General features: G+C 34.6%; 1 protein-coding gene across 1 annotated transcript in view; it reads left to right on the forward strand.

Moving 5' to 3' along the window:
* Positions 1 to 2,926: 2,926 nt before the first annotated feature.
* Positions 2,927 to 12,297, forward strand: part of LOC103274979 (WD repeat-containing protein 70-like) — a gene marked incomplete at its 3' end in the record, with an annotated part of 143,186 nt that continues 133,815 nt past the window's right edge. Inside the window, exons 1-3 of the mRNA XM_008072401.2 lie at positions 2,927 to 2,944; positions 4,790 to 4,849; positions 10,534 to 10,667. Coding sequence (XP_008070592.2) covers positions 2,927 to 2,944; positions 4,790 to 4,849; positions 10,534 to 10,667 — 212 coding nt within the window. The remainder of the gene's footprint in view (positions 2,945 to 4,789; positions 4,850 to 10,533; positions 10,668 to 12,297) is intronic.

A 12,297-nucleotide genomic window follows, 5' to 3' on the forward strand; every position in this document is an offset into this window, starting at 1 on the left:
ACCGAGCTTCTAACTAATTCTCTAGCTTAATTTCTAAAAGTTACACAGTTGGCCTTTCATATCTGAGGGGTATTGGATTTAGGACCCCTATGCTGATACCAAAATTCTGGGATCCTCTAGTCCCTTATATAAAATGGTGTACTATTGTACACACATAACAAACACACACTGTTGCTCCTGCTCTTTTTTCTGCTTAGCAATCTCACTTTTAGTCAGGCAGATATTTGAAGTTCAAAAGTGTCAGAATTTCATGTTATTTTCTCGTAGATGCCCTTCATATTCACTTGGTGAACCTCTATTTATTTTTTCAAATATATCAAAAATATATTTTTCCGAGCACTGCCTACTTTCTTGGGCAGAATGGAATGGAGTACTAACCCTCTGTATACTTCAGCCATAGCATCTGAAACATTTTCATTTTCCTATTTCTTTACCTGTTTTGCTTTACTGAACTGACAGATTTTTGTAAGCAGAATATTTGTTATTGGTCTTTTATCTTAAATGTAAGTGTCATACCTTGTATGTGGTATATAATTAAATAATTCATGTTTGTTAAGGAAATACATGATTAGTGAATAAATGAATTAATGTAGAGTTAGTCTTTATTGAGTCTTCAGGGTTATACTAGAAGAGTCTCTGATTCTGTTTGCCTGTGACCCTGCACTGGTAAGTATAATCTAATGATTTCTGGGAGAAAATAGCACTCATTTCAAGTTCCTTTTTGGCAACCCTCACTCTCTCTCCACAGCTCCCAGCAATGTTTCTTTTCTTTTCTTTTTTTTTCCTTTCTTGTAGACAGTTCTTAGAACTCAAGTTCCCAGCAATTTTTGTGCCAGATCTTTGTTATTGGGTAGACATTTTATTATGGCTTATCGTAGCATATGAGAGGAAACCCCAGAAAACCTAGAATTATATTTTAGAGGATGGTCCCCTTGTAGTACAGGCTTCCCTTGCTAGGTAAGTGTTACGGAAACACATCAACTTCACTGTACCAGGTAGCACTGTTGTGAGAAGTTGCATTCGGCTTTAGTGAAAATTTCTTTGGAGATTCAGTGCATTTGCCCATTTCATGATGGGTGATTTACAAGTGCACCTGCCCACACTGTACTAAGTGCTCAGCTGTTTTGACCAAATATGACATGACCCCCTTGCCCCTCCCTCCCTATTTGCCTGATCCCATCCTAAGCTACTTTTGTTTTTGTTTGTTTCCCTGAATTTTAAAAGTCCTTAAAGGGAAACGTTTTGCCAGTGTGGCAGAGGTGAAACAAAAAATGGCAGAAGCACTAAAAGGCATAAAAATTGACAAGTTCAAAAACTGTTTTGAGCAGTGGAAAAAGTGTCTCTGTAGGTGTATTGCATCAGATTGAGAGTACTTTGAAGGTGACTGAAGTTAAAACATGTAAGAATAAATACACAGTTTTTTAAAAAAAAATAAATTCTGTGTTTTTTTGGGTCCCCTTTTGCACATATACAACTTTCTTAACTTATGACCCTACCCAAGAAAGGTTGTTTCTGACCAGCAAGTCATTTGAAAATACTGTAAGAGTGTTCATCAGATAAAATTGCTTATGTTATTATTCCAACTATATTTGCTTTAATTGTTGTTATTGGGAGTAGACCAAAGAGCCTGGGAAATAATCCTGTGGTTGGTGTTTAAAACCAAGCCAAAACAACAAAAAAAATGGTATCTTTTCTCCTCTTCCATTTAGAGTGTAGTTCTTGTTATGAATTCTGGTAATAAATTTCTTCATTGAAGTCATGTAGTTTATGATGCTTCTTGGCAGGGAAATCTTGAAAATGTTTTACTGTCATAGCAAATTTCACACTAAGCCATATTTCAAAAAGTAGTTAGTAAAAGTTCTGGAAAAAGAACAGTCATCATCAAGAGATATGCTACCAGAAGATGGATTGCTACTATTCTAGATGATTTAGTTGTGCTAATTATATGGGCTTTTTATGAGATATGCCGTACATGATTTCCAGTAAAACTTTGATTTTCAATATAAACATTTATTTGAACATTTAATTCACTCCTAATGTAAATACTAAGTTCTGTGTTCTGTAAATTTTTAAAAATGTTAGAAATTGCCTATATTGGCACATACTGCATTGAAAAAGATGAAATAAGTTTCATCCCAGTATTTTGGTGGCAGTATTTCTATTTGTAGAATGTTGAAGGAGTAATTAGTTATTAAATGACACACAAACTTTGGTAGCTTTTTCTCTAAGTGGAACATTTCAGCTATTCTGGTTCTTGCAAGAATACTTAGCAAGAGTTTTTACTACTTACAAATAGTGTCTACTGCAAAGGGAGCAGTGTCTAAGGTAATTCAACATAGGGGTAGTTCAGAATTTATTTGTTTGACTTTATTTTTTTAAATTTTTTTGAGTCTGAGTCTTACTGTGTTGCCCAGGCTGAAGTGCAGTGGTATGATCATGGCTCACTACAACCTTGACCTCCTGGGCTCAGGCGATCCTTCTGCCTCAGCCTCCTGAGTAGCTGGGACTACAGGTGCATAACATCATGGGCAGCTGATATTTAAAATTTTTTTTTGTAGAGATGATGTCTTGCTATGTTGCCCAGGCTGGTCTCCAATTCAAGCAATCTTCCTGCCTTGGCCTCCCAAAGTGCTGGGATTACAGGCATGAGTCACTGCGCCCGACCTCATGGCTATTATTTATTGAGCCCTACCATGTGCCAGACTATATTACAGTTTTATACTTTCTCCACAATAACCTATGAGGCAGGTGTTATGATCCGTAGTTTGGAATAAGGAAACTGAGAGTTGTAACTTTCCTGAGTCATGACATGATTAATGAGTGGCCTTCCTAGATTTAAAAAAACCTAGCTTTTCTGGCTATTTCTAGGCTATTTCCTCCCAGCAAAGGGCAGTTTTAAGATGGAGGATATAGTTAAATAGTTACCATGCTGTTGAAAGATCAGGTATGCAAGTTAAGTTCTGAAAAGTGTAGGGGGCGTTTATAGTGACTGGTTTATTTCATTCCAAAAATATTTACTGGGTGTCTCTTATGTGCCAAGAACTGTGCTAGACATTAGGGATAAAATGACAAAATGCCAAAGTGGTAGAGATAGAGGGTGAAAGAAAGTGGAGACAGAGTAAAGCCACAGTTTGAAAAAGCTTGATTGAAAAGGTTAAGGTAGCCAGTAAGCAGTAAATGAGGGAAATTAGTAGTCTTTTTGTTTTTCTTTAATATAGGAAGTACTTTGTATGCTGAAGAGAAAGAGTTATAGCAGGGGAGAGATTGAAGACATAAAAGAAAGAACTGTTAGGCCCCACATATTTAACTGAGTAGATTGCAAGGTGATTCATTAATTTGTATGGGTGTAGAATTTTAATATGACTAGCCTGCTTTTGGGTAATGAAGACCTCAATAAACAATGAAACCTCTTATTAAAGTGATCACCACGACTTCTTATGTTTGAGTTATGCATCCCTCTTCACTATACCTCAGTTATTCTGTCCATACCCCTGTCTGTCATAGCACTTTTAAATATTGAATTAGAGTCATTGATGCCTCCCTCTAAGACCATATGCTCCTTGGGAGGGAGGATGAGAAGGGATTATTTATAATGCCATTTAGCATCTGCTACAGTCTCACTTCAATAAATGCTTACTGAATCAAAGTATCAGTGAATGACTCTGAATTTCATATTTGTGCCTTGTCAGAACAACAGTTTCTTGTTAACTTTTAAGAGTTAAAAGGTGTATAGCTGCCCTGTGAAGATTTTGTTGTCTATTATAAACTAAGTACAGTACTTAACACTTGGAGATATGTCCAAATACAGGTGAAAAGAGAACTTTCAGCATTTTGGATATTGAAAGGACCTTTTTGGTTATTTTTAAGGAAAATCTGTATTGCTTATTTTATATGTAGGTTACGGCATGCTTAGGAATAATTTTGATACTAAAGTATGGTAAGTGTTCTACACATTTATTAATTTCTTTCAGTTTATGGTTATCAGCTCTTTGTGAGATTTTCTCTAGGTATAGTAAGACAGAAAAATAATTTTAATAAGATATAACCACGTTTTCATGTAAAATATGGTTTTATTTCATTATTTATTACCAGGGAAACAATGTTTTATATAAAATATTTGTTTTAAATTTATCAGCAATTATAATTATTAGGGTGTTTTAAAATGCCAGTTGCAATGAATAATGATGGATGTAGCATACTCTTTCCTCTATGCTTGTTAGAGTCTCTTTGATTTTATAATGTAGAATTTGAAAATTACCCTGAAAAATCCTATGGTTTGTTTACCTTAAACATATTTTTTGAAAAAAAAACCTAAACTTTAAAAAACATATATGGGTAATCATTTAACTTTATTCCAGATTTTAAAAATATAGACTTTTGCCACTCCCTCTTGATTTCTGTAAGCTATGATTTAATGAAAAAACAAATTTCTAATTTTTCTTAATAGTATTATAATGATATATTATACTGATCTATTTTTACTTTTGGATTATATTAAAAATTCAGTTTACCCCCAAAATAAGAAATATTTCATCCAATTTAAAGAATTTCTGAAGTTTATCTTTCTAGAGATTTCAGATCAATTTATCATCAACTCAAAGAGACCAATTGTAGTGTGTCTAGAAATGTAGAAAAAAGTTACCCTGACACTTTTTGCTGTTTTTTTTTAAGCTTTGTGTTCAAAAGCCAGTGATACAGTTTTTAAAATTTATATTTTTGTGAATGTGGTATATAGTTCCCTCAAATACATTGTTTTACTGTTTAATATCATGAAATTTTTTTGTTTCAGAATCCTGTCCAAAGAATTCCTGACTCACATGAGATAACACTGAAGCATGGCACTAAAACAGTAAGTTTAAAACATTTGGTCTTTTCTTTCAATAACAGGGCTCTTACAGAAAGGTGAACTAATAAGACACATTTGTATTAAGGCTAATTACATAATCAACTGATGTCATAAAAACTACAGACATTTTAAAAGGTAGAAATATTACTTTTATGTTCAGTCAAAATAGTAATTTCCTTTTATTTAAAATGGGAACATTTATTGTCATTGTTATTGTTGGCTTTGGAAACCTCTTTTTCTTTGATGCAGAAACATTAGTTGAAGAAAGAAATGAAACTCAAACACAGTTTTGTTTTTTATGGTGTGGGAAAATTTCTTACTACCCTTAGCTTTACTTCCATATCAGTAAAGGCATGAGTTTGTTCATTTTTTTCAGATGAATGTTGAGATTAGAAATGAACTTTAAACAGTTACTGTATTTCTCTAAGATTATATTACTTAATTTATTGGTGGTATTTTTATATCATATATTTACTTATGTTATTTAAAGATGAATAAAATAAAATATTTGAGATATAAGGTAAAATCATTGTGTCTTACTGCAAAACCATTGAAAAGTAGTAGTTGAGTGAGTGAAATGTGCATATGAAATGAAAAAAATAACATTATCTTACTTTTCCTTTTTTTTTTAGTTGGTGTCTTACGCCATCACCCAGGCTGGAGTTCAGTGGCACGCTCAAGGCCAACCAGCATCGACCTGCTGGGCTCTGACGATCCTTCTGCCTCAGCCTCCCAGATAGCCGAAACTACAGGCACACACTACCAAGCCCGGCTAATTTTTTATTTATTGTAGAGATGAGGTCTTGCCAAGTTGCCCTGACTGGTCTCGAACCCTTGGGCTCAGGCAGTCCACTTGCCTCTGCCTCCCAAAGTGCTGGGATTACGGGCTGAGCCACTGAGACCAGCCTACTTTTCATTGAAACTACTTTTTTCTAGATGTCTGGAATGTAAAGAAGAAAATACATCTCATAATGAGAGAGAAACATGAATTAATAGAGATAGACCCAGAAATGATGCAAATGATAAAATTAATCAATAAAGATGTTAAAACAGGGTCCTTCTCACAACATTTTTTCTTTTGAAAATAATGTTTTCAGCTGGGTGCAGTGGCTCAGCCTGAAATCCCAGCATTTTGGGAGGCCAAGGGGAGAGGATTGACTGAGCCCGGGGGCTTGAGACCAGTAACTTGGTAAGACCTCATCTCTACAATAAAAATCACAAAAACTAGCCAGGCTTGGTGGCATGTGCCTGTAGTTCCAGCTACTTGGAAGGCTGAGGTCAAAGGATCGCCTAAGCCCAGCAGGTTGAGGGTATGGTGGCCATGAGCATGCCACTGTACTCCAGCCTGGGCTACAGAGTGAGAGTCCAACTCAAAAAAGAAAAAAGAAAAGAATGTTTTCATAAATATGTTTGTTAAATATAATGGGTTTGTTATCTTAAATGAAATGCAAAATATTTAAAAAGTCTTACCTTTAATTTCTAGTGGTAAATATTGATACATATAACTCACATAAATAAAAGCTCTTTGGGGTCCTTCATATATTTAAGAGCATAAAGGGTCTTGAAACCAAAATACGTGATAACTGCTACCCTAAGAACCCTAAGAAACCATTTCAATCGAATTCTTAATATTAATACTTTTATTAAATCTGACTTTTTATATTTTTATTCTGAAACTATGACAGAATTCCACTAATCTTCATGTTTTTAAGTAAATAAAAAGGAAGCTTTTCCATCATTTAGTTAACAGAATTATACAACTGAGAGATGGTTCATGAGTTTCACATTTGGCTTAAATATTCTTTTTTTCACAAATCAAATTTTATCTTGTAGAGAAGCACAACTTAAAAAATACTCCAATTTGTTTTGCAAATTGAACAAATATTAGAGTATCTAAATTGTACTGTTAACTTTTTTTTTTTTTTTGCAATCTTGCCTTTGCCCTGCATTTCTACTTCTTATACATGTTGGCTATTAGGACGGTGACTTTTCTATCTGGTCTTTTTTTTTTAACTTATTATTTAAAAAAATTTTTATAAGACCAATCTTGTTTACTTGTTATTACTTTACATTTTGACCTCACCCCAGCCACTTTATGGGGTTATTTTAAAGCAAATACCAGATTTCATTTATAAATGCTTCAGTGTGGGTCTCTAAGAGACAATACTGGACAGTCTCTCCCTCTCTTTCTGAGTGTGCATGCTTACATTCTCTCTCACATAATAGGTTATATTTAAGATTTCTTCCAATTATTCAATAGACCCTATTATCCCATTAGTGTTCAAATTTCTCTAGTTGTCCCATATATCTTTTTACAGTCAGTTTGTTCACATCAGTATCCTAATGATGTCTCATGTACTTTTTTTTTTTTTAAAGTCAGTGTCTCACTGTCACCCAGAAGAGCAGTAGCACCATCATGGCTCACTGCAGCCTCAACATCCTGAACTCAGGCAATCCTTCTGCCTCAGTTTCTTGAGTAGCTGGGACTATAGGCATATGCTATGACACCCCTCTAATTTTTAATATTTTTTGTAGAGACAAGGTCTCACTATGTTGTCTAGGTTTGTCTTAAACGCCTGGGCTCAAGCAGTTCTCCGACCTGGGCTTCCTGAAGTTCTGGGATTACAAGCCTGAGCCACTGCACCTGGCTGGAATTTTTCTCTTAATTTTATATTCAGATTGCTTATTGGTTGTATGTAGCAATACAATTGATTTTGGTATGCTAATCTTATTTATTACAACAACTTTGTTGAATTTGTTAATCAGTTCTATAGCTTTTTGTTGTATTTCTTAGGGTTTTGTAGTGTACAAGATCATGTCTATGAGTACAGATAGTTTTCCTTTTCAATGTGGATGACTTTATTTCTTTTTCTTGCACTGGCTAGAACCTCCTGTACAGTGTTAAAAATAAATGACAAGAATATATGTCCTGGTCTTGATCCTGCTGTTGAGGGGAAGGCACTTAGTTGTTCATTAAGTATGATGTCGGCTCTTTTTCATAGGTGGCCTTTATCTGGTTGAAGATGTTTCATAACTAGGTTTTAGATTTTGGTAAATACCTTTTCTAAGTCTGTTGAGAGGATCTTTTTTTGGTCCTTTATCCTATTAGTATAGTATTTTGCAATAATTGATTTTTCAGATATAAAGGATTCTTGGATTTATTCTGGGAGTAAATCTCACTTGATAATGGTACGTATTTCTTTTTATATATTGCTGGACTCCGTTTGCTAGTATTTTGTTGAGGATTTTTGTGTTTATAAAGAATATGCATCTGTAGTTTTGTTTTTTAGGGCTGTCTTTATATGGTTTTGGTGTCAGAGTAATATTGGCCTTGTAGAATGAGATGGAAAGCATTTCTTCCTCCTCTGTTTTCCAAAAGAGTTTGTGAAACATTGATATTAATTCCTTTAGATGCTTGGTAGAATTCACCAACGAAGCCATCTAAGTCTAAGCTTTTCTTTGTGGGAGGATTTTTTTATTACAAATCAAGCCCTTTACTTGTTAAAAGTTCATTCAGGTTTTCTTTGTTAGTTTGGGTAGTGTGTGACTTCTTAAGAGTTTATCTATTTTGCCTAAGTTATCTAACTGGTTGTCATTTGGTTCATAGAAATCCCTTATAATCCTTTTCATTTCCAAAAAATTGGTAATGAGTCCCTTCTTTCATTCTCAACTTTAGTCATTCTTTCATTTTGCTTAGTCAGTCTAACTAAAGTTTTCTCAATTTAGTTGATAATTTCAAGGGCCAACTTTTGGTCCTACTAACTTTCCTCTTTTTAAAAAAATTGGTCATTTTACTGATTTCTGCTCCAGCCTTTATTATTTCTTTCTTTTTGCTTGCTTTGGGTTTTGATTGTTTTTCTTTTAAGTTTTTAAATATGTAGGAGGTTATGTTACTGATTTGAGGTCTTCCTTTCTAGCATAAGCATTCATGGTCATAAATTTCTCTCTAAGCATATCTATTTTGTACACTGCTTGATTTTAAAATTTACTTCTGGCAATAGTAAAAATGGATGCTTTTGGGCATCTCACAAAAAAGACTGAAATACTAATAAATGGGAATTGAGGAGATAGGTCTTTCAGAATTTGGGGTTAAAAACATTGAAAGATTAATGGTTTACAGTGAATTGAAAGATTCTTTTCTAAGCTTCCTATGTAAGCAAGGTTTGAGCTACAGATTTGTAACTACTTAAATTTTGAAAAATATCTCTACTGTTTTGCTAAAGAATTTAGCATAACAGGAAAAACTGCAGATATCTAGATAGTAATACAGTCAATGTGCTTATTGGGTCAACTGAACTACCTTACTATAAAGTCTCCAACTTCTTGAAAGAAGGAGAGAGTGATAAAAATTCTTTTAACATAAAATTTAAAGTCTGGGAGTGTGATACCTCCCCTTTTTTTGGCCAAGTATTGTTTTGGCTATTCGTGGTCGTTTATGTTCCATATGAATTCCTGTATTGTCATTTCCTGGTCTGAGAAGAATGCTGCGGGTAATTTAATGGGTATTGCATTCAGACTGTAGATTGCCTTGGGTAGGATGAACATCTTAATAATGTTGATTCTTCCAATTCGTGAGCACAGAATGTTTTTCTATTTGTTTGTGTCATCTTTGATTTCTTTAAGCAGTGTTTTGTAGTTTTCATTGTAAAGTTCTTTCACTTCTCTGGTTAGGAAGATGCCAAAGTATTTCATTTTTTGGGTGACTATTGTGAATGGAATTGTGCTTTTTATTTGGGTTTCTGTTTGTTTATTGTTGGTGTATAGGAATGTGACTCACTTTTGCACATTTATTTGATAGAGTCTTTGCCAAAGTCCTTTATCAGTGCAAGGAGGTTTTTGACAGATTCTCTTGGGTTTTCGAGGTATAGAATCAAGTCCTCTGCAAAGAGGGATAACTTAACTTCCTCTTTTCCTGTTAAATAGATTTCTTAAAGCTCCCATTGTCATTACATAGTTTGGTACTTTTAGATTCATGTGGTCTTCATTCTGTTGTAGTTAAACTATCTTAAAAGGTTTCCTCAGGGCCGGGCTCCGTGACTCAGCCTGTAATCCCAGCACTTTGGGAGGCCGAGGCGAGTGGATTGCCTGAGCCCATAGGTTTGAGACCAGCCCGGGCAACTTGGCAAGACCTCGTCTCTACAATAAATAAAAATAGCCAGGTGTGGTAGTAGGCACCTGTAGTTCCAGCTACTTGGAAGGCTGAGGTGGAAGGATCGCTGGAGCCCAAAGGTGGACACTGGGGTGGCCGTGAGTGTGACATTGCACTCCAGCCTGGATGACAGAGTGAGACTCCAACTCAAAAAAAAAAAAATGTTTCCTCTGGATTGCATATTGAAAATGCTGAATTATTTTTGAATCTTCCACTTACATGCTAAAGCAACTTAGTGTATCATGTGAAATTGCAATGGCAGCTGTTCTATTCTGAGTACATGGTTGATAAGTTGGGACAAAACTGTCAATTAGATTAAACTTAAAATATTTTTCTTTTTTTCAAAGGAAGTAATATTCATTTTAACAAAGTCAATTGCTACAGAAGGCTCTGTCCATTCTCATTTTTCAGAAGTAACACCAGTGGGTCATCTATGCTTCTAGGACTTATAAGATAGGTGATGGGGCTAGAGAATAGAAATGGGGGTTGTAATAGACTATATGTCATTTTGCTCCAGTTATTTTTTTTCTTAAACCAGGTGTCTGCTTTGGGTCTGGATCCCTCAGGTGCCCGTTTGGTGACTGGAGGATATGACTATGATGTTAAGTTTTGGGATTTTGCTGGAATGGATGCTTCTTTTAAGGCATTTCGATCCCTTCAGCCCTGTGAGTGGTATGTATTACTCAATCTTCATATCTGATTCATAGCTTCATATTTGAAGACAGAGTGCTTTTGTCATTTGAATTCTATCTGTTCTGATTGGACCAAAATACATTACATTTAAATGACTGTATATTGCCTTCATTATTCAAAAGAAAGTAAAATGAACTTTAAATTTCTTTTCTTTGGTTGCATTAACCTGTTTTAAAGACATTTTCTGTCTTTTGTTCTTTTAAAACATATTTTATTTAAAAAATTTTATCTTGTCTAGTTTATTTTAAAACACCCCAATGAATACTGAGTAATATTATGTATTTGTATATGACATATGCTAAGTCAGGATCCTGGTGCTGATTGATGCTCTTCTGTTCAGGTGTGGTCAGATGGCATTACATTAGAGCAGGCCTTACATGTTGCTACTATAAGCTACTCTCGTTATTTTGTTTTACTGTATCTGATCTTTTGACATATTGCTTCCTTATGGTATCATTTAGCTTGCTTCTTTATCTCCTCTCTAATATTTCCTGTAGAAGTTCAAAGACTTGATCAATTCACATTTTATCACTTCTGGTGACATGGATTGTCTAATATTTTCACTATTAGTGACTAGAAATTAAGATACAGCCCTGGATTAAGCTGGTGACATCTGATTCCTCCATTGTAAAGTTAGTATTTTACACTTGAGATAGACAAGTGAAAGAATAATGAGTATCTGGGTATTTATATGGTACCAAAGTATCTTGGTGGAGAGATACTTTGATACCATGTAAATATTCAGATTCTCATCATCCTTAGTGAGTTTAGCACCATTGAAAATTCCTATCTGAATCAGTTATCTCATTGAGGGCTACAAATTGGTGATTTTCTTTCTTTTTTTTAATCTTTAAAAAATTATTTTATTTTATTTTCTTATTTGGTGATTTTCTTATTCTGCTATTTCATCTGCACTTATTTCCTGGCATTTTTCTTAAAAAAGAAATTTTTCTTATTAGCTGATGTTATTTGGTTACCCTGAAATAGAGTCACTACTAGAGAGGCAGAATAAATGCTTAGTTTTCTTTCTTTAATTGCCTATTTCAGCTTAAGAATTGATCGCATTAAATGAGTTGTTCCGGTTATTGGTGGTGATATTTTTGTGGCTTTTTCTTTTTTCAGTATCAATATTTATGATTTTTAAATTTTCATGTATTTCAGTCAATTGCAGTCATTATTCTTTTGTTGTTTAGATTGTCCCAAATTTGGCTAGTGGGAATCCCTGATTGCTGTGTAATTTTGGCATGACCTTATTAGTCTTTAAAAGCTTATGTAGTTTCTGGCACATTGATGTGAGCTTCCTGGTACATTCCTTTCCAAGTCCTGGAATCAGTAATTCCCCAAGGAGCCCTATTTTCTTTTTGATAGAATGATATTTAGAGAACAAATTTGGATGCTAGGCAAGTTCATTGGTATTGGAGTATCATTGCTTTTTGACCTTTTTTTTTTTTTTGAGTCAGAGTCTCACTCTGTCGCCCAGACTGGAGTGCAGTGGCCGCTCCTGGCCACTGCAGCCTCAACCTGCTGGGCTCAGGCGATCCTTCCGCCTCAGCCTTGGCATGTGTTACCACACCCGGCTAATTTTTTGATTTATTGTATAGATGAGGTC

The sequence above is a fragment of the Carlito syrichta genome, unplaced genomic scaffold, assembly GCF_000164805.1.
Source record: "Carlito syrichta isolate Samal-C Ts95f unplaced genomic scaffold, Tarsius_syrichta-2.0.1 Scaffold315152, whole genome shotgun sequence".
NCBI classification, from domain to species: domain Eukaryota; kingdom Metazoa; phylum Chordata; class Mammalia; order Primates; family Tarsiidae; genus Carlito; species Carlito syrichta.